This window comes from Sylvia atricapilla, chromosome 5 (genome assembly GCF_009819655.1).
Source record: "Sylvia atricapilla isolate bSylAtr1 chromosome 5, bSylAtr1.pri, whole genome shotgun sequence".
Classification (NCBI taxonomy): domain Eukaryota; kingdom Metazoa; phylum Chordata; class Aves; order Passeriformes; family Sylviidae; genus Sylvia; species Sylvia atricapilla.
Window position 1 is genome coordinate 4,111,064 of NC_089144.1, and position 26,226 is coordinate 4,137,289.

Below are 26,226 nucleotides of genomic sequence, written 5' to 3' on the forward strand. Positions count from 1 at the left end.
CATTTTGCTGTTCCTGTGTAACTCCTTACATTTTTGGGTTTGAGCCAAGTTTGACTTTTCTTTTTCATAAAAATGGTAGTGCGCTACTTTAAGGAGAAAAAGATATAGCCAAGAAATGTATTAAAAAAAATACACTCAAGTTTTCTCTAAAGCAATAGATCCAGCAGAGTGCTGCAGCCATGGTTCATGTACTAGCACTGACGTGGCCACAGAGCCAACAGTGCCTGGAAAACTCTGCTCAGCCAAACTGCTGAGTGCATGTGGCTGTCATCTCTTGCCTGTTGTTCTCCAGCCTTGGAAGAGTTACAAAGCAGCCTTTGTGAGGTCGTAGTTTGGGAAGGCCTGATGGTGAGCCCTGCTGTGAGCGTTTTGAAAGTGTCAGCAGGAGGTCATGAAGCTTGGGCTGCTGGGGCTGGGGCCAGCTCAGAGCACTGCAGCCAAGGGTGGCCCCTTCCCCACAGTGACCCTGGAGGAGGCTCCAAACCCTGCTGGGGGGAGCTGCTTCCAGCTGAGGCTCTTGCCTTGGCCCTACCTGAGCTGCAGCTCGTCAGCACCCCACAGCCCTGTCCTTGGCCACCAAACCAGCTCCACTCACAGGCTGATGTCCCAGTCTGGCCTGTCCCCATCCCCAGGGAGGTGCCCCACACCCAGGGCTGTCCCCACTTGCCCCCTGCCGTCTGCCCTAGATACAGTGGTTTACATTAAATTAGGGTCAAGTAGAAAAGATTTGTTGGCAGTGCTCCATAATAAATGGAATGAATACATATTTCTGTGCCATTGGCAAAGCTACTCTAAGTTGCTGTGAGTGTGCATTTGGAGTAAGTGTCACAATAACATTCATGAAATTTTTCATACATGATGCATTTGTGCAAAAGGTAATGATTAGATAGGAAAGAAAATTATTGCAAGAGAGCACAGATTTCCTTTAAAGAAATAAAGTACAATGCAGGAAGATTTTTTTGAAGGGATTACTAACATTGTAAATAATCAGACTCATCAGAAAAGTAAAACCTCAGCAGTGAGAACACTGTGAACACTGAGAGCAAGTACTGCCTGCTGGCAGAGTGGGAGGGCTAAATCCTCAGGCACACACTTAAACTCTAGGTGTTATGTCACCTTACAGACTTCAAACATGACTCCCCACATGGCTTTCAGGCACTCTGGTACTGCTTTACATTCAGGTTGCTGAATTTTCAGAACAGATGTGAAACTATGGCCATAAAAAAATGAGTGAATATTTGGAGACTCAATGAAACGAGTGTGATTCTTTTAATGAACAGCTCACTAAAACTGTGATTACTTTTTCTACTCAGTATTGCCATTGCAAGTCTTTAAAACACAATATTAACAATCTTTCCTTAGGTTTCTCACTGGGTTTTATGGCCTCTTATGCTTTATGGCTGGATTAGTGGTTTTGATCACCTGGATTTGATATGATTAATGTTATGAACTTGCTGCATGTCTTCCAGCTTTTGAACTGCTTTCCATAACTAGTGTTTGGTATCATTAGAGTAATTTGAGACATAAATTATTTATGTGTGGGGAAAAGTCCCTTTATGCTGTAACCTCAGATCTTAGCAGTGGGTAAGCATGATGAAAATGAGAAAATGCTCAGGAAAGGCTCAAGAGCTTGAGCCGAGCAAGCAGAGAGCATCACTGTATCCCACACACTGGCTTGCCTTGATGTATCAAATTCATACCAGTGGATGACTGAGGGCCCCCTTAGGGTTAATAAAATCTTCTCTAATATGGTGTTGTGACATCCTTTGTGATCAGCTAGGAGTTTTATACAAAACTAAATCTCTCCCATCCAGAAATGTTAGACCTTAGTAAACATGGGCATGACAGTAGGGCTGTGAAGGACCTCTACTATAAATGGTCTTTTTCTCTTGGAAAGGAGGAAAATGAAAACTTGGAAGTAGGCAGAATTTGAAGCACCAATTTTCCCTCGTTTTTCTGTGTTGGTTTTATCTACTCAAGCAGTGTTCTAACCAAGAAAATCAAATACAGCTAATCCTCAAAGGAAGAAGTAACCAAGTGAATGTCCTCACGTGTGGCCAGGGACCCAAGATGCCTTCTCCCACCAGAGTGTTGGATCAGACTTGCTGTGTAAGGACTTGAGGAAGCACAGGGACAGAAGTTGTTTGTTCCTTTTAAAGATTGGCATATACATCTGCAGCATCTCTTGCTGAAGCCAAGATAGGAGGATGAGGTTCCTTTATTGAGCCAACCCTATTGCAGGGAAAGTACCTCCCATATGGAATGCTTTTTAACATCATGGACCAAACCCAAGCATTTTATAGAATGTTGTGAAAGATAATTCACCAAAAAGAGTGAAAGAGTGGTCTGTGTGTGTTGGCCACCTTTGTCAGTTTTGCTCGTGTGAAGGTCTGCCATAAGACACCGACAACAGGATGTATTCTAACACTCAGCATAAGCAAAACAGGCAGGATATTGCCTTCCAGGGTCATGGATTATGGGAACTGCCTCTGCCTTCCTTAGGTACAGAACCTGTCAGTAACTCCAGTACTTCTGTTTCCTTTTGCTAGAATATCAGGGAGAAATATGCTACTCAGCATGAAGGGAAACACACAGCATTTTCTCTGGATGTTTCTAAAAGTAGTTTTCTCTCTCACCAAACAATTCAAAGGTCTCCTGTCCCAATACATTTAACATTAGTAATGCTGTGAAGATGTAGATGTAGCAATGCTTATGGGGAGTAGCAATGGCCTTTATCACTTTTATCAGAGACATGTAAGAGCAAAGGAAAACAGCTGAGGAAGCTGTCAGGCAAACATGCACCTTTTCTGGTGTGAAACTAGAGCTGCAATCAGAAATCCTTTTTCTCTGGATGCTCCAGTCTAATTTCAAAATACCTTCCCCTCGAAACTATTTGCTTCTCTATGGTTTCTGTAATGAAAGGAGCCTCTTGTGGAGACAGTGATCAATCTTTGATCACTGCAACCAGCATGAAACCCTTAATGCTATTTAGAGAATGAAGATGGATCTTAAGACCAAAAAAAACCATCAGCTTCTCTCATCTAACTGTAAATTTAATTATTTCTTTGCCCATGCTTCCCTGAATATATCCATTCATATACTAATTAGAAGTAAACCATCATTTTAGAGATCATTTATGTACTGTTTGATTTTGAGCTATTTCTAAATGATTGCTCTACATCTTTTTTCTTATTTACTCAGCTCTTCTTGATGTGTAGCTATTTAGGATGGATTCACCCATTTCACTTCCCACCAGCTCCACTGGAAGAAAATGGTTGCTCTGGAATGAAGGTAAAGGGCTGTGAAGACCAAGTGAATAACATTTCACAGGCAAGCCTCACAGTCTGCAGCCAGATTAGCAAATGGGTGCTGAAGTCTGAAGTCTCAGAGCCTCTAATCCTGGGCTGCTGGCTCAGGGGCTCTGCCCAGGTACTGAAATCCAAAGAGAGTTTAATCATTAGGGTGGAGACTCCTTTATCAGGAAATTTCTCTTAGAGATAGGATAATAGAAACCAAATGTCTTTGATGTCAGCAGAGGCAACATAAGCCATCACAGAAAGAGGAGCCTGCCATCTGCCCCAAGGCTCAGAGAAAGAGAAGATATGTTTTCTTCCCTATCTTTTTGTATAGCACATTGCATCTATGCTTTCTCTTTAAAGAGATTTGTGGTTTGTGGTTTGTTTGGGTTTTGGTTTGGGGTTTTTTTTTAATTGAATTCTCCCCCTTTGCAGAGAATTTAAAGCCTTTCATGAATACTGATGGGGCTGTCTCACAAAACAGAAGGGAGAGCATGAAGTGGTTGATTCTGTTACTCTTAGGCTTGCTGTGGTAGTGGTTGTGGCAATATTACTCTTCCTTATAGGAACAGTGGCTGAGATTTGACAGATTTTGCAGGCCCAGAATCAGTGTTACTGATAGGAAGGCACTATTCATTCACCATTAAAGTGCATAGAAAAAGATTTAATAAGAGTACAAGATGCAGAATCCACTTACTTTTCCAAAACAGTTCTAGATGTCTTAGACAGACAAAAAGACAGACAGTATTTACAGAGATACCATCCCCACATGATAAGAGAGAGAAAATCATAAAGGTTCAAATCAAAAAGTAATGTCTGTGAAGCCATTATCCCGTTTGAAATCTAGACCTGCCCATAATGATCCATTTAATGCCTGCCATGGACCTGCCAATTGTCTGCCACAGTGCTGTGCTCCTGCTGTCTCTCAAATTCTTCACTCCTCACACCAAGGTGTGACTTGGCTAAGCATTTGTAGTCAAAATACATTACACATAAGGCCAGTTGCTTCATTCATTGAACCTTAAAAAATGTTTTGAGTTCCTTGATATAGGAGGAATACTGGAAAAAAGTAGATTAGTGGCAGCTACAATAGCAAGTGTGTCTTTTGTCAGGATAGGAAGGTGCCTTAAAGATTTCAAAAGGCTCCCTTTTGTGGTTATCCTTGTCCAAAAGGTGTGGGTTAAATAATATCTAAAATAAGGAGAGTGAAAAAAACTATTCACACTGTCAGTGAGTAATCCTTAGCCTTTAAGCACTTAGCTCATGGTGCAGAACAGAGAAGAACTATTCCCATCAAATATTTGCATAGCTGTCAGGTAAAAAATATGTACCATACCCTGTGAATGGACACACTGGTTTGTGAAGCAGTTACTCCTGTAATTTGTAATTGCCACAGTTAAAAATATATTTTCTCAGCATCCCAAGAAGTTTTTGAATATTGCCTACACAACCCATTAGAGCTCAGGACACAACTATTTGTTTTGAATAAAGTTTAGTACACACCTCTGTACTTTATTTTAAAAGTTTCAAAATGTTTTTAGTTAGATAGCCCAAAATAATAAATCTCTTTCCAAAACAACACTAATATAGAAACCTAAAGCTAGGATTTATCAAGAAAATATATTTTCTTTTTGAATATTTTTAAATTTCATTCTACAGTCTTAAAAACAGTATGAGTCCTGGTTTGGACAGTGGGGGAAATGGGCCAGGGAGTAACTGAATCCAAATATGATTCCAACAGAAGCTGTTTATTCTTTACATTACATGGCAGACAGAGATTCGAGGTCTACTGTCCACATGAGCATCTCTGGGTTGGCTGAGCTGCTTCTTCATGAAGCAGGCACACATCCTTCAGGACAGCAAATTGGTCAAGCATTTATCTTCATCTTGTGCTTCCCTTAGCTAGGGTTTACATTTTTTGCAGACATTTTCTTAGGCTCTCTTTTTATTTTTGATCTTGTTGGTTTTTTTCAGTGACTTTGATTAATTCCTGAGAGCTCTAACAACAAAACTACAGGTGGTTTGATAATATTACTCACAACCAGTTTGGCTGGTGCATCAGAATGGCCTGTTTTACAGATACATTGCTACAGGACAGAAGTTTGTAACCAAAAAAACAAAAAATGCTGCCAGGATTCTAATGATCAGAAGCTCAAATTCATGTCCAGGGTGTAACTTGGACTATTTCTTTGCTTTCTTTGACAAGCCTTTGATTTCACCAAGAACATTTGCAGCAGGAACATTTGCTTTGATTATTTAAATACATATTCAGTGTCTGGAATGACATTACATTTTACCATTAAGGTGTACCAGAGTAGGTTTACACTGGATATGAGGAAATATATCTTCATGGAAAGAGTTATCAAGTATTGCAACAGTGGTTAAGTCACATTCCCTGGGAGTATTCAAAAGACATGTGGATGTTATATTTAGGGATATGGTGAAGTGGGACTTTGCAGGGTTAGGTTTATGGCTGGGCTTGGTCATCCTAAAAGTCTGTTCCAACCTAAATGATTTTATGAATCTGTGAATAATTTTATGTATCTACATTATTCAAGAAAAAAATCATGATGCAAATGCCAAAGGGAATCTTGCTTAGAGAAGATCTGGCCATAACATCTAATTCGGGTATTGGAAGCACATCTGTGTATTTGCTAAACATTACAGGAATTATTTAAATTTTGCTTTTTCAACGAAGCATTTAGGCTGAAGTTTGCCTTTTAAACGGGAGCTTCAGGTCTGCTGCTTCCCCTGATGTTAAAATGAATCAAGCCTGGCCTGCCATGTGAAAACGTCAGATGCTGAGAGCGTTCATCTCCTGCTGGTGGCTGGGGTACATTGGAGTGAAATGCGACATTGGAGTGAAATGCGGAATACTGCCAAGCGACTTTAAAGGGCCGGGCTCCCGGCGTGCTGGAGTCAGCAGAGCACTCTCCCGGGGTTTTCCTTGTTTAACTGATAGAGCTATCTCCAGCGGCAGCGAGAAGCCAGACGCGATCTTCAAGCCTTAATGTGTTTCTGTCTTTATCTGAATGATCACCTACTTGGCTACAGACGACAGACGCAGACAGAAGCGGGAGGGGGAATAGACAAGGTGACGGTGTTTACTTTCTCAATGGACTACAAATAGTTGCTGTGTAGTGTTTACTTGGAGCAGCTGTTGCCCTGTGTCCCTATGAGAGTTCGAGTCTCCGTGTATTCCCTTATGTTCGCAGAGGTTTAGAAACAATCCAGCGAGCTCTGTGTTTAACTTCACTTTTTATTTCATCTGGAGCTGTTAGTGACAGACAGTTCATGACAGGGGACTCCCGTTAGGATAGAAATGTGATGGAAAACCAGCATCAGCCCAGCTGCCAAAAGACTGCAAAAGCAGTTTAAGTCTAAAAGAAAAGAGGAGCTTTGCTGTGTCAGAAAGTGTGCCTGAAATACATGATACTCCATTATCAAATAGTTCTTTCACAAAATTAAACCAGAGCAAAATGATACTGCAATCCAGTAAAAACGACTCAAGATTAAAAAGAAAGATATTAGGCAAAGCAGCAAACCAATGCCAACCAAGGAATAAAAACACCCTAAGACATTTAATTTTTCACCCGGGGGAGAACACAGAAGAATGGCTGTTACTACTGGCTGTTTGTGGAAAGTGCTCATCTGGTATATTATCAATAGTGTAAAACCCTAAATTCAGACAGTCTGTATTTTGCTCCCACCTGAAAACCATTATTTGGAATTTGCTTACCCCTGGAGCAAAACCAACAACACTGTTGACCCTGCTATTGTTCTTATCGCTGAAAAACAAAAATCCATTTTCTTACCAACAACCATGTCAGCAGTTCTTTCCTATTCTCAGCCACCTTGAAGAAAAACAGCTTCACACAGCATGGCCTAAATGCAATTTTGTGAGTGTGTCAGTACTGGATTTCACTTCTGCCTCTCAAATCACTTTACACAAATTGTCCTGCTCTGCACTGACAAAACATTGCTTGGCATGGCCTCCAAAAGCTGAATGGGTCAATGAACATTGTGATGTCAAAGCTCAGATTTGTATGCCTGCATCAGCTGCCAGCTGGTTCACAAGTCACCTCATCTGTCCTTTTTTTGGCCCTGACTGACTTGGCCTCCTTAGGAAATGCTACTTACCCAGTTTTTGTATAGTATTCAGCACCCTTGTGCTTTAAGTGACCTGTGTGGGTATTTACATGCCCTCTCCCCACTCCTGTAGCATCTGAACACTTCATATTTGAACGTGTTTAACTCCAGCATCCCCCCATCACTGTTCGCCAGGATGTGTGCAGGAGTGCAGTGCAGCAGGGTTAAAGCTTCCAGAAGAAATGTGACAGACTCAGAAACTAAGTTTGGGTCACCCAAAGCATCGAGTTTCTCTTTCACTATTAAAATAAACTCCCAGTTAATCAACTGAGAGTAAAAAGGGCAGCACTGAGCATGCCAAAGCAGTGAGCCTGTAACCATTTCCATTACAGATTTATAAGGAAATATAGTATTTCTGTCCTTTAAAAATTGAACCAATGCTAAAGCCATTGTGACAAATAAATTAAGGAAGCCTTTTCAAAGGCATTCAAAGGCATCCATGACTCTATCTCTGCTGTTTTACAAATACCATATGTGGCCTAATTTTTTTTTTTTTTTTTTTTTTTTAATAAAACAAAGGAAATGTTGTGAAGTAAATCCTGCACTGCAGATGTTAGTCCAGCTAAGCTTTCATCAGAGCAAGGACCACCTCTCCCCTGCCTTCCTGCATGGTTACAAGCTTTGATCTTTGTCTGGGAGCCTTGCATCTCTGCAGTTGACTCCAGTTAAAAATTACTCCAGCCAAATATTGCAACAAATGTTTAGATTAAAACCAAAAATCCCTACATCTGCAAATTTGCTCTCAACCCCCTGCTCTCTTTGAAGAAAATTTCAATCCTGTTTCTTACTGAGTTCTGATGGGTGGCTCCTGGTTAATCTCTGTCTGTCTCCCTGGTAACAGTCAAAGGAGAGGACACAGAGGTGGGCAGGGAGCAGCCTCCAGCCCCTGCTCCTCTTATCTCTGTCCATCAGCAGGTGTCCCTTGCTCATATCCTGGAACAATAAATACAGCCTGTGCCTAAGGGAACCACCACACAGCTCTCTTCAGAAGTCTCAAAAAGCAGTAGCTGGACTCCAGATTTTGCGATCTCTAATTGTATGCAGCCTCTGCAATTGCCATGATAGTTTGTTAAACTAATCTTCTTTTTTTTTTTCGCTTTAGTCAGTCTTTGTTCAAGCACCCTCTACAGATATATATCACTACAAACAGAAATACTGAGCCACCAGCTTTTGTGCAATCTGAATGTTTAGCTAGTGTGGCACCAGTAAAACAGTTTACTGCATTCACAAAATCTGTGTGTGTATTTGCTTGATGTTTTTCGCCCAGCATGAAATGAGCAGCTGAGTGTTTCCAAAATAAAAAAAGGAGAATCTGTGGCACAGCGACATGAGTGCCACAGGTTATGCTTCTGCCAACATCTGCTGACCTGCAGCACACTCTCCAACCAATGGCAATCTACTCTGCATGCTCACTTTTAATAACTGTTCTGCAAGACTCCTGCTAAAATTTAAAATTATAAAGGCTTGCTGTCCAACCAAGTTCAAAACTTCAAAATCTGCTCATAAAGAACATCAAAGTAATAGAGCCTGAACAGAAGCACTGTCCCTTACTTAAAAGTGACTCAGGAGTGTAGTGAAAAGGATGTCAAATTGGTAAATTCCTAAATTATGACACTGAAAATAGCACAGGGTAAAGAATCTGACCCACTTGAACCGAGTCACTTCCAGAAGAGAATCAAAAGCGCCCATAAATGATTCTCTTTTCTGACAGAAGATGGCTATCAAGAATTACTGAATTCAGAACCACCCTTAGACCCAGTACAGTCATGGGTGTCCAGCAAAGGCATTTAGGCACATTCTTCTCCTGAAACTGGGGACAATTCTTCAGTCTACCAAGAGTCAGCTTTCCAAAAGCAAAGCATCAAAAGATAGCTGGATGTCTCTAAGAGGCTAAGAGAAACTTTAAAGCACAGCTCCATAGTGGCTCATAAATTACCTACTCCCTGGGAAGCCTGGCAGGAAACTGATTCAGAGATACACAGTTATTTATTTCTAAGACAGTTCCTATGGAGACTAAGTTTGCCAGGAGAGGTATTAGCTCTTATTAGATGCTCTTTGTCTCACACGCTCTCCTAGTGCTTGCCTCTGTTCTGTCCATCAGTGGTGATTCAGGGACCTCTCAGAGCAGCCCCACTGGCTCACCAGGCAGCACACGAGGTTTTGGGTACAGCCAGAGCTCAGCCCAGCACAGGCCTGGCATGGGCTGGTTTTGGGCAGTGGGAAGGGGCACAGCAGCCCTCCTCCTCCTGCAGGGCAGCACCAAGGGCACAGCTGGAGACTCAGCAACCCCCCATCAGCTGGAAGTAACAGCACCGAGTCAGGTTTTAAGATAAATCAGGTTTTCTTGTTGGTTGTGAGACAGTCGCTGAGAAATACACAGAGAAAAACATCTAAATAGTTGAGAGACCAAATACTCTTTCTTACTCTGTGTTTGATACCATTTAGAAATCTGCATATAATACCATGCTCCACGTGCAAGAGAAAGATTTCTTTCACCAGAGATCTTGCCACCTACTTTCAGATAGCAGTGGGATGAGAGAAGTATTACAGAAGAATATCATTGGAGACAGAGAGGAATTTACTAATTACAGAAGAATATCACTGGAGACAGAGAGGAATTTGCTAAAGTTCATAAAATTACAAGACAAAGGGCTGTGGAGTTGGCTTGGCTTGGGGCTGCCTCTCCTTGGGTTGAGCAACTTTGTGAAGTTGTTTCACTGCAAAATGGTAGCAAGAGCAGCTGTGTGAAAGCGTGGCCTGTAGACAAACTTGCACAGATTTAGCAAGGATGGGACTTTTACTGAAGGCTCTAACTTCTTAAGAAATACATGGAGCACCTGTCAAAGGGAAGCTATTGTCAGGCCTAAGTCAGCCTGGTTAGGTATTCAGTTCCTCTGCTTTGAGGTGAGATAACAGATACAGAGAAATCACATTTGCTGGGAAAAAAACCCATCATTCTGGCAACAAAGCATGAAAAAAACTGACTGTTGTTTTAAATACATTTTTAGTTCCTGGAACCTTGTGTGCTGTCATTTTTTCCCTGCTTATTTAAACAAATACTGTAATTTTACTAGTAGCTTAGAGTAAAGAAAGCTAAGGAGAAATCAGTAGAGGGTTGTCTTTGGTTTCAAAGATGCTAGGATTAGTAACCTAACCTTGAAGTATAAATCTGTGAATTATATGTGATGCATTGTCTAAGTATGCTACATCTCAGTATAAGCACAAAAAGCTATAATTTCTGAATAAATGTATTTCAATCAAGCATCAGTAATACTAGATGGTACACTATTATGAATGTACTTATTTTAGCCTAATATCCCAGAGAGATTTTTATCCAACTACAAATTATTAATAGCTTAACATTTCTGCTAATAAATCATGTAACCAGATGTGGAAATAAACACCCATAACTAATTGGAAAAAAAAAATATTTTCATCAAACGAAAGAATCTCCACAAAATGCTTTGTTTAGATCTTCAGCTTTGAAAATTCATAATCTGACTTTTCTATTCATCATAGGTAAGCTACACATTACTCAGGTCCTCTTTCATCTTAATTAGTTCCCAGCTTCTCTATAGTGAAGAGCTGTATTAACAGTGATAGCACCATTTTTTGTGCTATGAACAGAAAAAGTGCACATCTGGTATCATTTGCTTTCATACACTTTAATGTAATTGTAATTCATTAATAAATAGATTAAATGTTGCATTATTTGAGCATTTTTAAATGCAGACAGCTTCATTCAAAAGAATAAAAATGTGTAACTGTTTGTTTTTGGTTTTTTTTTCCTGAGTAAATACTGATAGTCACAACAGTGCTACAAATTCAATTCTGCATTTTCAGGTGTCTATTAAAGTTAATAGAAGTTGGGGCCTTTAGCATGTCACACAATAGGAATCTAAACTTCTAGTCAAAATACTTGGTTAATAGCAGATGTTTTATAGTGCTTACCAAAAGAAAGTGCCTCTTCTACATTGTAAAGCAGTGGAAGAGACATGGGCCATTAGCACAAGCAAAACATTTTCACTTGATAAGTCAATCTGGGCTGGTTTTTTCTGTCATGTCAGCAGTGTCTGAAAACAAAGGAGACACAGAAGCCCCAGGAGACAGCATGTCTGCCCAACCCCGTTTCTGGGGGATCTCTTAATTTGTTTTTGAAAGCACATACTGAACCTTCCGGGTGTCAAAATTTAATATGCTACATAGCATGCTGCAGCCACTGACACCATGGGACATGCAAAAGGCTTGTTCCAAATCATTGTCCTTGGGGAACATGCAGCTACACTTTTTCTCCACCTCCCTGGCTGTCACAACAATCCCTTGATTAGGCAATAAGGCCTGGTCTTGTCTCGAGTGATTTGATAAGCAGTTGATAACCAAGAGTTCATTAAGCTCTTGGGATATATAAGCCACAAGGTTTCCAGCATGCCTCTGCACTTGAGTGGTTTGACAGCTCCCTGTTCAGCAGCCCAGGAGCCACTGGAAGATGTTGTTGATTGCAAAAATACTTTTTTTTGCCGTGAATGGTTTCCTAAGGGTGGCAACAGCCTTGGACATTGGATTATCCACGAAATGCGTAGTGATACCCAAGGAGATGGGCATGTGCCACAAGATTGGATACTCTGAAATGAGACTTCCCAACCTGATGGGACACACAAGCATGGCAGAGGTTATCCAAAAATCCACCACCTGGCAGCACCTTGCACACACAGACTGTCACCCTCACGTGAGGACGTTCCTGTGCTCCCTGTTTGCACCCATCTGTTTAGATACGTAAGTATCACAGCACTGTACAAAGCTCCAGCCTTTATTTGCCAGGACAGGAATGAAATCAAATGCATGTTTATCATAATCTAAAGGTGATCTTCTACTCTTTCTGAAGTAATTCTGTTAGCTTTTTTGTATTCATCAGGAAAAAAAGGTACTGAAAATGTGTTTCACTTCAACTTTACCTTGGGAACAGGAATGGTGTTGTAAAAGGAAATAATGTTTTATTTTGTTACAGCTGAACTTTATTCTTATTCATTTAGGGTTGAAGCACCTACAGTGGATAGAATCAGGCTCATACTGAAGCTTTTCTCAGGTTGTCATAAACGCATTTTTAAAATCACAACTAAATATTGCAAGCTCAGTCCATACACAGACTGCATGCATAATTTTCATAGCTGCTGCTTCTGGAATTATATTATTATTGAAGGATGCTGAATGTCAGCATAGATTCTGTACTTTTAGGAATCACTGCTGCAATAGTTTTGTAGGAATCACTGTTGCAATAGTTTCTGTTATCACTGAGCTAACTGACTCAGCCTGCTATTTCCTCCAACAACAGGTTCATCCATCCTTGTAGGAGTATGTGTGTTGCTGTCCGTGACAGCTGTGCCCCTGTGCTCCTCTGCCACGGCCACCCCTGGCCTGCCAGCCTGGACTGTGACAGATTCCCAGGAGATGAGGACATGTGCCTGGCACCTCTCACCAAGGACCACAAATACTTGCATAAAGGTAGCTCCAGGATGGTGGAGGGGAGGGTGGTCATACCCTGTATTCCTGGGGATCAAGGAGATACAAGGGACACTGTCCCCAGACCTTCTGTGATTTTGTAAATCAGTCAAGCCCACCTTTACTGCTCCATGTGTCCATGCAGATGGGTGGTGCTGGGAAAGATGGGACAGGAAGGGCTTATGGATATGATTGTCTGGTAAGAAATACTGCAGATATAAAATCTGTGAGAGAAATAGAAATGAAGGCCAGATTTGAGATGTGGGCATGGCAGGCAGGAGGATGGTGATTAACTGGAGATAGGTTGAAGGACAGAAAACAAAAGGACCCAAGAATGCAGCCCCTCTCCACTCTGCCAAGGCATCAAGGAAAAAGTAGATAAGGAGAGTAGTTTTTAGAGTTTAGAATTTAGGATGATATGGTAATTTAGTAGTTCTCATAGGTTGCATGCAAAGTTGTAGGTTTTGTATCTTGTGCCGGTTGGTCACTGTAAATTAGAATTTTCAGCACAAAAGGAGATATAATTTGTTGGAATAAGGACCTCGCTCTCTTTGCCTTCCCTTCCCTTCTTTTCCCCCTTCTCTCCCTCTTCTTCTTCTACCTCCCTCTCTCCTACTGCCCTGACCCCGGCACTCTTCTCACCTCTCTTACTCCTCGTAGCTTTTTTACCTCCCTCACCTCACCCCCCCGCCCTCTCTCCCTCTCTCTTTGGGGCTTCCCTTCAGCCCAGGCTGGTGGCTGAAAGCAGCCCTCTTTACCCACCACCCTTGCAATAAACCCACGTATTTCTAGACTATCTCAGGTCTGCAGAGTTCCTTGTCCCCACCGTCCACAGATGTCCCCTGCAGGGTGGCAGGGTGCCCGTGCTGGAGGCTGCAGCCCTCCAGTGCTGTAAGTCAGCAGTGCAGCAGTGGAGGAAGGCAACCATCACCCTGCACAGCCGTGGGCAGTGTCAAACACACAGCAGCACACCGTGTTTGAATTGTTTTGAGGTCTCTTTATAGGCTTATCAGTGGCCCTCATCACAGATGCTTTTATCTATACGACAAGTTGGTTCTCTGATCGGCTTAGGAAAATTGGGATGATTTTATCTAATTTTCCTTAAAGAAACATGAGCTATCTTGGCATTAATGTTCAAATCTTCAAATGCACTCACACTTATTAAATCTATGGGAAAGAGTAAGATTAAGTTGCTGCTAGCATACCCAAATTCATGTATATTCACAGGCCTAGCACAGCTGACCACAGAGTGACTGACAGAATCAGCCACCTAACCCCTTGCCTCCCACTGTAGCTGTGTTAAAAATTATATTGTATTTGTTACTTTATTTGTTGCTGATAGTTGATCTTGTCAGTCTGAACAAGGGCTGAATGTGCATGGAAAATTAAATTCCTTTTTATCTCTAGCCTTATTTTCAGAGAAGTGTGTTGACTTTTTTTACCTATTACCACTGGCCCTGTATTTGATGTGTATTTTGTCTGTCATCCCTGTGGTTAAACAGTGGGTTCTCAGCTTTGACAACAGAAAATTAAAACAAATTATTCTAAAAGATAACAATGAGACCTTGTAATTTCTTATCAGTTGTACCAAAGCCTACCTGCCAGACCTGCCCAGCAGTGGAGGAATTCTTTACACACAAAAGAGTTCTTGAAGTTTTCTGTGATAGTAACTTTGGTAAGTCCTTGTTAATGTACCTGGTGTTAAAGAGACTAACAAGTCCTTGCTAATGTACCTGGTGTTAAAGAGACTCTTCTTCTAAATGCTTTAAAAGCAGGATTACAATTAGTGACAGTTTCTGCAGGGATTTCAAGGGATTAAGAGTTTGGCTGCTAACTTAGCTTTAGGTTGGTTTACAGAATAGGTTCTTTCTAATCTAAATATAAAGAGGATTTATTGTGCATGAAAGATTTATTAATGATCTGATTTCCAACCAAATAGCTTTTCTGGTCTAGTTGGCTACAACGTGCTTTATGGGAAATATTTCTATCAAAAGCAGCTAAATAAGCGAGTTTGCCTTTTATTAGCATTTAAATTGAAAGTAAAGCTTTGATGTTTTACCAGTGTACGGTGTATCTTTGCTACTTTTGTGAATGAGTTTTTTGTGATACCTAACTTACTGAAGAGACTTAGAAAACCATATCAGTAAAATGAATTCTTACCTCCTGTTGTCTTGTTGGAGTGATGAGTGGAGTTTGCCTTAGACACTTCCTGGAAAGCCCTTTGATGGCAGTGCAGAGATTTTCACCGACTTTGGCTAGAATTAGATCATGAAATACAAACAAATGTCATGCTAACAAGTGTTGATGGAATCAAGTGGGGTAGGTAGATGCCTAAAATGAAAAGAGAATATCTAAAAGGGTGCTATCAGCAAGTTATTTTTGCCTAGAGATTCCACATATGGACAAGGAAAATTGCTTGGGCAATTGCTAGGCAGTTTTGTGATACAAGAACAAGACCCACAGCTTACAATATGTAATTACCCAAAGTCTGATATAACATGGTGATGGTAAAAATAGATTACTTATGCTTGTGAAAATATTTTTTCCAAGTCACCTAATTCAATGGGACAAAAACCCCTCTTGACTACATAAAATTTATTTTTTCAAAAGTGTTTTAAACTTCTGCTGGAAAAAGCCTCACCATACTCTGTCAGCATAAATTATGATTGTATTTTTAAGGACTTACGCTGTTTTCACTGGTACTGTCTCTCATTACATTTGAGAAATGGTCTGACTTGCATTTCCTTTTCCTTTTTCCTTAGCAGTGAAAGTAAAGCTGTCCAAGAAGAGAACAGCATTGGAGGACCAAGAGTATAACATTGAATGCCAGGTGGAATTCATTACCCAGGGCTCACTCTTGCCCTATGAAACTCAGAGTATGATCCACCAGTGGCTGCTAATCAATGAAAAATGTATAGAGAGGATGACTCCAACCCACCGTCCCATGGTGTATCTCCTTGTGGGGAATATTGAGGAGGGAATCCTTTTAGTAAAACAGGTTTATCGCTGGCAGAGGAAGGACTCCCAGCTGACCTTGGCCACTCAGAAGTGGAGATACCATAAATGCTTGTAAATATTTATCGTATTGTTTGTAAAAAGATGATTATACCTCTCATGCCAAACCTCTCTTGTAAATAGGAATGTATTATAGGTTGAATATAAAGCTTTAATTTCCTTTTAAATTGTGGTGTAAGTTGAACTCAAACCCCAGAGTTATCAGGCTTCCTTTTGGTAGTGTTACGGCTGCTCTCATCCTGTTTGAACTTGGACAGCTATGGATAAGTGTTTCTTTGAGTTATGATTTTTAAAAAAAAAGCAATATGTGCAAAACCCAGCATAAACCAGTTTCAAATCCAGCTGACTTTAAATGTATTTATACCACCCACTCTCTCCAGTTACCTAAACTTTCCCTTGCTTAATGCTTCACGAATCCACCTCATTTTCTCCCGTTGGAGTATTCTGAAAGGAGGCAGCCCTCTGCTGGTCGCTTTTGACGGAATCAGACTGGAATAAAGAGGAATAAGTAACTAAACACGGTATGGCTGGGCCCAGTCGCGAGAAGATTTGGTTACAGGGCGTCATAAATCAGATCCTTGCCATTGAAAAGTCCCTTTTCATTTTCAGACACATTATTAAAATTAATTTAATTTAAATTAAATTAATTTGCAGGGAACTAATGGAGTCAAAATATTAAAAAAAAATACAGTAAATACATTATTAGCATCTTCACGGTCAGTGCAATACACTGGCATTAAAGGCGACACCAAGATGGACAGAACTTGAGTTTTATAAATGTGTGCAATAAACACAGTCACAGGTGGTAACACATTAATTAGGAACTATTTCAATAATACAGTGTTTATTATATTTTCTGGAAACAAACACGTAGAAAACTAATGGGCGGTACGTTTCTAAAATTCGTGCTTGGGTTTCAGATACCTTCCCCAAAAGCGCAGGTTTGTATATTATTGAATGTGATGACATCTGTTCCATCACTATTTCAATAATACAGCGTTTATTCTATTTTCTGGAAACAAACACGGAGAAAACTCACGGGCAGTAGATGTCTAAAATTCGCGCTTGGGTTTCGGATACCTTCCCCAAAAGCGCAGGTTTGTATATTATTGAATGCGATGACATCTGTTCCATCACTTTTTACCACGGACTGGGGATTAGCAGGAGCCGAGGGAAGCAGCGCTCACACCCCTCAGGAGAGGCATCAGAATGGCGGGAATGGAGGGGCCCTCCCTCAGCCCAGCTTCTTCCTTTACTCCTCATCATGTCAGAGCGTGCCGCGCTGCCGGGGCTGCGGGGTGTTTCGCTCCGGGGTCAGCGGCACGGTAAAACCCTCCCAGGGCGGGCCGGTGTCGCCGGTGTCCCCGGTGTGCCCGGTGTCCCCGGTGTCCCCGATGTGCCCGGTGTCCCCGGTGTCCCCGATGTCCCCGGTGTGCCCGGTGTCTCCGGTGTGCCCGGTGTCCCCGATGTGCCCGGTGTGCCCGGTGTCCCCGGTGTCCCCGGTGTCCCCGATGTCCCCGGTGTCCCCGATGTGCCCGGTGTGCCCGGTGTCCCCGGTGTCCCCGGTGTGCCCGATGTCCCCGATGTCCCCGATGTCCCCGATGTCCCCGGTGTGCCCGGTGTCCCCGATGTGCCCGGTGTGCCCGGTGTCCCCGGTGTCCCCGGTGTGCCCGGTGTCCCCGATGTCCCCGGTGTCCCCGATGTGCCCGGTGTGCCCGGTGTCCCCGGTGTCCCCGGTGTGCCCGATGTCCCCGATGTCCCCGATGTCCCCGATGTCCCCGGTGTGCCCGGTGTCCCCGGTGTCCCCTGTGTCCCCGGTGTCCCCGATGTCCTCGGTGTCCCCGGTGTCCCCTGTGTCCCCCGTGTCTCCTGTGTCCCCTGTGTCCCCGGTGTCCCCGGCACAGCGCGGCGGGCGGAGCGCGGCCCCGGGCCCAGCGGCGCTCCGGGCGGGGCGGAGGCTGTGCTGGCCCGCCCACAGCCGGGTTTGGCCCGGAGCCTGCCCGGAGCCTGCCCGGGGCCCGCCCGGGGCCCGCCCTCAGACGGCGTGGGCCGTACGCGGGGCTGGTTCCCAGGAGAGGCCGCCCGTGAGGGGCGCGGCCGGGCGGGCCGCCCCGGGCTGAGGGTGCGCGGCCCCGCGGCCGGCGGCGCGCTGCCATCCGCCCGTCGGCTTCTTCCTCTCTCTGCGGATTCTGAAAGGCCGATAAAGGTGTAAATCAAACAGATCCCCGTGCCGCCGTGGTGTGTGGGATCGCGCTGTTCGTGCTCTGTGGCTGTGCAGCTCAGCGCGCTCCGGCCTCGCCGCCCGGTAAGTCCGTGTGAGATATTAATTTTGAAGAGTTAAGGACTTTAGTTAAACTACATATTGCTGACGTAGACTTCCCTTTACATTTTGAAGAATAAAGGACTTTAGTTAAACTAGATATTGCTGACGTAGACTTCCCTTTACTAACTAGACAGTGTTGAGGTAAACTTTTTTTTAACAGAAGCCGGATTTAAGGAACTGATAAATCAGGAGACCTGTCAACTTAATCAATAGACTCCAAGAACACAGTGTGATCATAAATCAGATAGTCTTGAGAAAACAGGATTTTCAGGTGTCACCAACACTAAAAGGTTAAAAAGGCAAAGCGAGGAAGACGCATCCTACTTCATCATTTTGAGACCCCACCCCATAAGACGGACCACCGACCCATTTCAAAGAACAAACTACGCATGCTTAATTGCTTTTTGGCTAATTACCATACGAAGCGGGGAGTGGGATGGACCAGAGTTATGAATATGCATTTGTGTTTTGAGTATTCAATACTCCTGTCCATAAAAAGACCCTGTGATCATCTGTAAATTGCGGTGTGTGTTTGGGAGCGATCCCGCACGCTGCCCGGCGTCGTGATAAACACACACTTTGTAACTTCAAACTGTTAGAGAGTCTTTGTCCGTCAGAGTTGGGTATCGGTATTAGATCAATATCCATATTTTTTTAGCAAATCACGAGTGGAGGAGGCGGCCCGTGCCCTCAGCCCCGGCTGCTCCTGCGGCTCCGGAGGTACCCCCGCTCCAGGAATAACAGCCCCCGGCTCTCCCACACTCCGTCACTGGGAATCCTGCCTGCCCACACCCAATTCCCGTGGGTGCAGTTTTGTCACAATCTGGAGTCTTTATAATGCTTTTCTTTGATTTCGTTCTCTAAGTACAAAGTCTGAAGTACAAAGCTTCGTGCAAGCAGGTGCTCTGTAGTTACATTCTCGCTATCTAGTACAAAAGTAACTGGTTTAAGTGTATTTCTGATGTGAAATGTGTCTCTTTAGGTTTCTCACTTTGCTCACATTGCTCACTTGTAGCAATGTCTTCAGGAACAGCGCTCATTTATGATGAGGAGATGACCACCCACAAACTCCTCTGGAGTGAGTAAGTCGCTGCGGTTGTTTTTATGTATAGATCTTTATTAGGACTCGTGAGAGCAGTACCAAATAAATGCATTTTTGGTAAGTGTAATAGGAAGTATCTGGTGATACATCCTGTAATTTCGGAGTGAATACAAAGTCTTTTCTTAAGGAGGAAAAAAAAATGTTTTATTTGCAGTTTGTATCTAGGTACTGTAATGATTATCTGAAACTGGAATTGAGGAGCTGCAGGCATCCAGTCTGGGAGGCCTTAACAAGAGGATGAGGCATCTGAGTAGTCCCCTAAATAATGTGTTTTAAGCTAATTAAATCATTTATAAAGCTGAAGTATTGTTGACCCTGAAAAAGTATGTAGACGCATTCACTCAGCTGAAACATGTCAATTACATTCAGTTAGAAATTGGTATATTGCTTAAATTTGCATAAATTAGAGGAGCTCCTTTGCAGTGCTCAGAGTAACAATCTGTTGTCTTCTCTCCCAAACCTGCTTCTCCTCTGTTCCCCTTCACTGTAACCTGCAGCTTTTAATTGCAGCATTCCCGTGTCTGTGGTTAAGAATTGCAACTTTTCCTCTTAAGTGAGAGAGGAAGCAAAAAACAATGCTATTGTATGGTTGGTTTGAGGTTTTTTAAGATTTGTTTTTGCTTACATATTTTAGAATCAATTTCTGACTCAGTTCCAAAACAGAAAATACTTAAAGATTTTTTTTTTTCATTTTTGCTCTCATGTATTTCTCTTTTAGGGTCATGAATTTTCTTAAAATGGGAGTTAAAAGCTAGGCTTTATTAAGTATATTAGTTACCTGTGCTGGTATAGTATTATAGTAATGTAATTATTGCTTATTTTTAGTCCCATTTGTGATATTGAAGTGCCAGAAAGACTTTCATCCTCCTATGAGCTGCTTAGAAGTTACCATCTTGTGGAAAGATGTGTCCATGTGCCTGTCAGAGAAGGAAGTGAGGAGGAGATCCTGTTGGCGCACAGGTCTGAAACTTAACTTTCATTCAGATTAATTCAATGAAACAGCAGATCTTGTATCTCCAGATTGTATTTTGGTCCATTTGAAAAGAGTGTTCCAAAATTCAATGGCTTCAGTTAATTTCAATGCAAAATGTGTCACAATGTTGAGCGTGGCATAGGTCCTGAATTGTGAATCTGCTATCCCACTAAATCTACATTCTCACTCTGTGGGGTTGTAAGCAATGGATGCTGATTTATACATAGGAATACAAGTAAACTAAAAAAAACTTATAGTTGCTTACTTAAGGGTTGTATTCATCTCTCTTTCCCCTGCAGTGTAGAGCACTTGGAAGTGGCAAAAAACACTCAGACAATGAATGAGGAGGAGCTGAAAAGGGTCTCTGAAAATTATGATGCTTTTTTCTTTCATCCGGTGTGTAAGTTAAACTGCTTCCTCTGTTGGGAGTTACAACTATTTGTGTTACTTCACCTGAGTGGCATTTTTCTAAGAAGGGGAAGATTAAAAATACTTTTTTTGCTACTGATGTAGTCTCACATTTATTTATGGTATTATCATTATCGGTTTCTAGTTTAGTATAATGCTGTAATTTAAATTGCTCAAGTGTCCTGTCATCTGTTTCGTAATTGTATCACACCAGTATAATGCACTACTCAAATTTTAGCTCTGTTTTTGTCACTTAGTGTCACTGTAGACCCTTAGTGACCTGAAGATCACCTTTTGGTAACAATTGCTTTTAAATGTTGTGCCATGAGATGAAGTCTTCCGTGTTATGTTTCTGTAGGGTTTCATTCATTATTTTCAAAGATGCCATGTTACTCCACTCAATCCATCCATCTCACATTTTTTACCTGCTCCACAGAGAACATCCTCATACAGATTGTGGTGATCACTGGTAACCATAAGGGAAGGAACCTGTGTTGTCAAGTTCTGTTTCAGCTACCTTCATATAGCTTCAGGGGGGTAGAATTATGTCAGGGCAGTTTGCTGTTGGGGTGCTAAAGCATGTCCTGTGTGCCTTGTTTAAGCTGATGAGTTTCTCTTTCCCAGAGCACTTACCACTGTGCCAGATTAGCAGTAGGAGCAGCTTTGCAGCTGGTGGACGCTGTGATGTCGGGGAGAGTGCACAATGGAATGGCACTAGTCAGGTAAGGAGATGCCTGAGGAAGTTTGCACTTGGCAGAATTTCTTTTGTTCTGAGTAATTTATAAAATTTTGGTTCAGACCTCCAGGTCACCACAGCCAGAGAAACGCAGCTAACGGGTTCTGTTTGTTCAACAACGTTGCTATTGCAGCAGAATATGCAAAACTGAAATATGGTCTGCAGAGGTGAGTGCATGGATGACTCTAAGGAAGCTTTTCATATGTAAACAACAGTTTGATATTGTATTAGTTTAGATTAATGTCTAGAGCTTTCTGGGTGTCATGTTCCTTTTGGTTCAGAAAAACATTTTTCATTTATACCTTCTGTAGATTAAGATACTGTGCCTCTTTCTCTGAATGTTTTCTTTTTCTGATGTGTATAGAATCCTAATTGTTGACTGGGATGTGCACCACGGGCAAGGAACTCAATATATATTTGAAGAAGATCCAAGGTTTGAAGGATTTTTTTTTCTTCTTTAATATAGGCTGTTTAAAGATTGCTTGCCTTTCTAGAGAGTAAGATTTCTTAAACTTCTAAAATTAGAATCTTGCAAAACATTCACCTTGCTATTTTAGTCTCTGTTCTTCATTTGTTATGAAATAGAAGGAAATACCTAAATCAAAATAAAATGTAAATCTGCTCTATTTTAAAGAATAACGAACAAAATAAGCAATAAGATTATCTTGGTTTGCCAGTACTCAAGTAGTACATCTGTTCTCTGTTCAGATGAATCTCTCAATTGAAGTCTTCAAGCACTAGCTGGATAAAATACATGAGCTTTGTATTTTTTTGGAAAAGCAATATAAGTAGGTTCTAGAAACAAGTGTGCTGTTCTGAGAATTCCTTGTGTTTGATCTGTATGGAGTCCATGCTTACAAGACATTTTTAGCATGTCAATTTTCAGGTTAATTTTGGCATAGGACCTACAGTACCAATTTTCACAGTCTAAACCCTTTGAGAGAACTAAGAGGAAAGGATAGGATAGTTTTATTTTCTTGCTTTCAGGCAATATAGTCACCAGGTTCAAGATATAAAGTAATTTCCCACAATAGTTTTGTCAATTCAGATTTTTTATTTTTTTTTATTTTCAGTGTTTTGTACTTTTCTTGGCATCGCTATGAACATCAGGAATTCTGGCCATCTCTCAAAGAATCTGATTATGATGCTGTGGGTCTGGGAAAAGGAAAAGGTTTTAACATAAATTTGCCTTGGAATAAGGTAAATATTGTTTACAGCACAACAAAGCAAGTGCAATAGCTTTGTATCTCATCCTCTATCCTCCTGTAACACTTTCTGAGTAACTCCACTGCCTCACTTGCTTGGCAAATGTCTTACATAGTGTATATCCTTCCTGCCAGGGGGAATATCTGCTGGAAAAATATGGCTCAAAATGTGATAAGGTTTGAAAAATAAAAAGGAGAGAAAAATTTACCCACTCATTTTTACTTCAATATCTTGCCTAGCCATCAAATCAAAAATGTTTCAGGAGACAGTTACATCTGTCCTTGTTTAGCAGGAACTGAAGCTCATTAAGATTAAAAATGGTGGATATTTATGGGTGTTTACTGTACTTTATAAGATTCACTCATTTTTAACTTTTCCTGTCTTTCCCTAAAGTCTCAAAGAACCTTAGAAAATTGATCATTCCAGCTGGAAAACATGACCAATGTTTCTCATATTTTTCAGGTTGGGATGGGAAATTCAGATTATCTCGCCGCGTTTTTCCATGTGTTGCTTCCGATGGCTTTTGAGGTAATTTTTTCCTGCCAAAGAGTACTTCCTAAGTGTTTCTTAAACAGATACCATTGAATATTTTACAGAAATTCAGTAATTGCCAGTAGCACAGTTCATACATTTATTCTGCTGGTATGACGTTGCCCTGATCAACTGATTAGTATTTATGGAATTTTAGCTTTTAAATATTCAACATAATCATCTGCAGCTTCTCCAGCAGGAAATAGTGTGAAAGGGTAATGTATTCAAGGAGAATCCTTATGTGTGTTCATATTCTAATTGAAATAACAGCTGATCATGGTACAGTCAAAATCCCATACAAAATTGAAAATAGGACATAAAGATGTGCTACAGCTGTCTCTCTTTTATAACAGTTTGATCCTGAACTGGTTCTTGTCTCCTCTGGATATGATTCTGGAATTGGTGACCCTGAAGTAAGTAACCTGTGGTCTTTGTGTTGTCTGTCATGAATCTATTAGGAAAACATTCCTGCTGTTTTAATGTCCTCTGATTGCTAAGTGAAATTCACTTTGATCAAGCTAAAAATAAATGCGTGAGTCTTTAAGCTGAGCCAAGTTCATTAAACATTTCAAAAAGACATGTAAAGACAGATTATCCCATATGTGTAATTAATGTGGATTTTTTTTTTTCACCTTCCTTAAATGCAGTTGGTTCAGCATTCTGTTTGATATAATGAGAGACAAGTGTTCTGGGATTCCATCTCAGAGTTGGGTGCTTCAGATTGGGTTTCTTACCAGTGTTTCTGAATCAAGGTGTCATCTCTTAAATGTTTTTCTTTGGTTTAGGGTCAGATGAATGCCACTCCTGAGGTTTTTGCCCACCTTACCCATTTCCTGATGCAGTTAGCTAATGGAAAGCTGTGTGTCATCTTAGAGGTAAAGACTTTTGAAATGTACTCCCAGGGGAAAGGTCTTTGTATTTGAGCCATCTAAGGCAAAACTTCTTAACAAAATAATTTCTTATTTTTATCTTTCTTTTGAGTACCAGGAATGCAAAAATTGTTAAGATTTGACAGCACTCTTACACTTTAGGGTTTTAAAACAAAGGAGCCATATGCTCATCATTCAAAAAAACATATCTTCTAAAATCTGTTCAGTTCTTGTGAACAGTGATTAGTCTACTGCTCTTGGCAGTCCCAAATTCATTTAAATGTATTTAGTGAATAGGCTCTATTACCAGTGTTTTTACAAGTATATTTTACTTCAGGACACTTTATAAAACCTTTAACCTAAATATACTCTTACTTAGTAATGGAGCACTTAGAAAATTCCCTCTTTTTTTGATTTAATGACTGTATGCAGGCTCTTTAGGAGCTCTTTTTTATTCTCCTTTTAAACAATTAAAATGTCTTCTCCTTTTGAAATCTAGACTTCAACTCCCTATTTCTGCTGCACGTTAGAGAAATAGTGGCTTTTTGGGTAAATGAGTGTGTGGAAATATTGATGCCAAGAAGGTCTTCAGGAGTGAGCTGTAGATTAATTGATTCACTTGACCTCTTGTTTTGCATGACCTTTCTTCCATCATCCTTCTCTCTAGCAGGTTATTACAGATATTTTTATCTATTAGCTGAAGTGCAAAGAAGCATTCACTCCTACCACAGATGGTGTGACTGCTCCGTAGGTGATAGATGGCTCCCTGCATGTCACCTAGCTGTCTTAAATCCATCTTCTTCTCCAAATTCTGCCAAACTGTTAGGCAACCACATCTTAAACGTGTCAGGCTGTGGGAGATTTCTCTGGTACAGCCATTTTAGAGGACAGTGATAGCATTTGCCTTCTACAGAGTGTTCCACAAGGATTGTTGTAGATGGGAATGGAGAAGGCATAGCATGTGTAGCATATGTAGTGTTTTTATAGCAAAGTAATGACTGATTTCTGAAACTACGTGAGCTGTGACAAAGTAAGTTCAATCATGAGATGCCAGTGAAGTTCAGCAGATGGCCACTAACTGTTTTCATATTGAAAAATCATTTTCTTAGATATGCTTCCATATCATCTTTTGTTTCTGTAAATACAGAACATTTCAAAAGGATTGTTTATTTTCTATGTTGAAATTCAGGGAGATGTTAAAAGTACTTGTCCCTTAGTTGACATAAAATACTTTTTAGGGTGGATACCACTTGAAATCATTGGGTGAATCAGTGTGCATGACTGTAAAAGCTTTGCTTGGAGACCCTGTACCTCAAATAACTGGAGAAATGGCACCTTGTCTAAGGTAAGCATGTAAAGAATTTTAGAACAACTAATATGTTTTTTAAAGAGACCAAAAACATGCATGCTTTGAACATTTTGCTGAAGTAAGGCTTTAATATGGTAGTTTATCATATATTATTTTCTACTTCGTATGACTTACATTTTTGAATGGTCATTCAAGGTACATTTCCTATACTTTTGTTTCTGAAATTATTTCAAGTTGCGAGCATAAAACTATAAGCCATTTTATTCTTAGGCCTTGCTATCCTATAGAATTTCATCTCACTCAAGGCTGAGATAGTCCTGCTGTAATCCAGGTAATACCAGTTACTTACAGCCAGTATTTGGGAATGTATGCAACTGCAAGGATTAGTGCTTCAGACCCCAGAGCCACTTCAGTTGCTGTAGTACAGCAACAGCTGGGGCAAACCTTTCTCTCATCAGTGAGAGCTGATGCTCTGCAGAGTCAGTCTTGATGAATGCTTGTGTTTCTGCAATTTGGAGCATTGAGGCCTGGGGTGCAAAAGCACTTGACTATGTAGAGCTGTACCAAGATAATTAAATTTCAAGTCTGACTTCTTTTTAGAGATGCTAAGACTATGTTTGTAAAGTGGTGGAATCTGACCTAGTAAAGCATCCTGAACCTTGGGCTTGAATCAGTCCCACATCTAAAGAATGTCTTTCTCTCTACCTGTCTGCACTATCTCTTCCACATCCCCATGTTCTGCCCTCCATCTTTCTCCCAGCTCAGTAGATGTCCTGTGCTTTTTCTAGCAGAAATGCTCCTCGTGCAGTTTGG

The 26,226-nt window shown here is 41.2% G+C and overlaps 2 protein-coding genes across 2 annotated transcripts in view; both read left to right on the forward strand.

The window, feature by feature from the left end:
* The first annotated feature begins 11,931 nt into the window (after nt 1-11,931).
* Nucleotides 11,932-16,014, forward strand: LOC136361977 (secreted frizzled-related protein 2-like). Its single transcript, XM_066320259.1, has 4 exons — nt 11,932-12,218; nt 12,775-12,944; nt 14,524-14,616; nt 15,704-16,014. Exons 1-4 carry the CDS (start codon nt 11,932-11,934, stop codon nt 16,012-16,014), a joined length of 861 nt encoding a protein of 286 aa, XP_066176356.1.
* Nucleotides 16,015-19,294: 3,280 nt separating this feature from the next.
* Nucleotides 19,295-26,226, forward strand: part of TUBGCP6 (tubulin gamma complex component 6) — a 39,937-nt gene continuing 33,005 nt past the window's right edge. Inside the window, exons 1-11 of the mRNA XM_066318590.1 lie at nt 19,295-19,361; nt 20,207-20,341; nt 20,654-20,750; nt 21,387-21,484; nt 21,561-21,665; nt 21,863-21,931; nt 22,572-22,698; nt 23,167-23,232; nt 23,589-23,648; nt 24,021-24,110; nt 25,343-25,449. Of these exons, the coding sequence (XP_066174687.1) occupies nt 19,297-19,361; nt 20,207-20,341; nt 20,654-20,750; nt 21,387-21,484; nt 21,561-21,665; nt 21,863-21,931; nt 22,572-22,698; nt 23,167-23,232; nt 23,589-23,648; nt 24,021-24,110; nt 25,343-25,449 (1,019 nt within the window). The 5' untranslated portion in view covers nt 19,295-19,296. The remainder of the gene's footprint in view (nt 19,362-20,206; nt 20,342-20,653; nt 20,751-21,386; nt 21,485-21,560; nt 21,666-21,862; nt 21,932-22,571; nt 22,699-23,166; nt 23,233-23,588; nt 23,649-24,020; nt 24,111-25,342; nt 25,450-26,226) is intronic.

Excerpts from the sequence above, each read along its gene's own strand:
- LOC136361977 (XM_066320259.1), top strand. The coding sequence starts at position 11,932 with ATGTTGTTGATTGCAAAAATACTTTTTTTTGCCGTGAATGGTTTCCTA. Across the intron at positions 12,219-12,774 it reads GCACCCATCTGTTTAGATAC|GTTCATCCATCCTTGTAGGA; the intron begins GTAAGTATCACA and ends CTCCAACAACAG. Across the intron at positions 12,945-14,523 it reads CCACAAATACTTGCATAAAG|TTGTACCAAAGCCTACCTGC; the intron begins GTAGCTCCAGGA and ends ATTTCTTATCAG.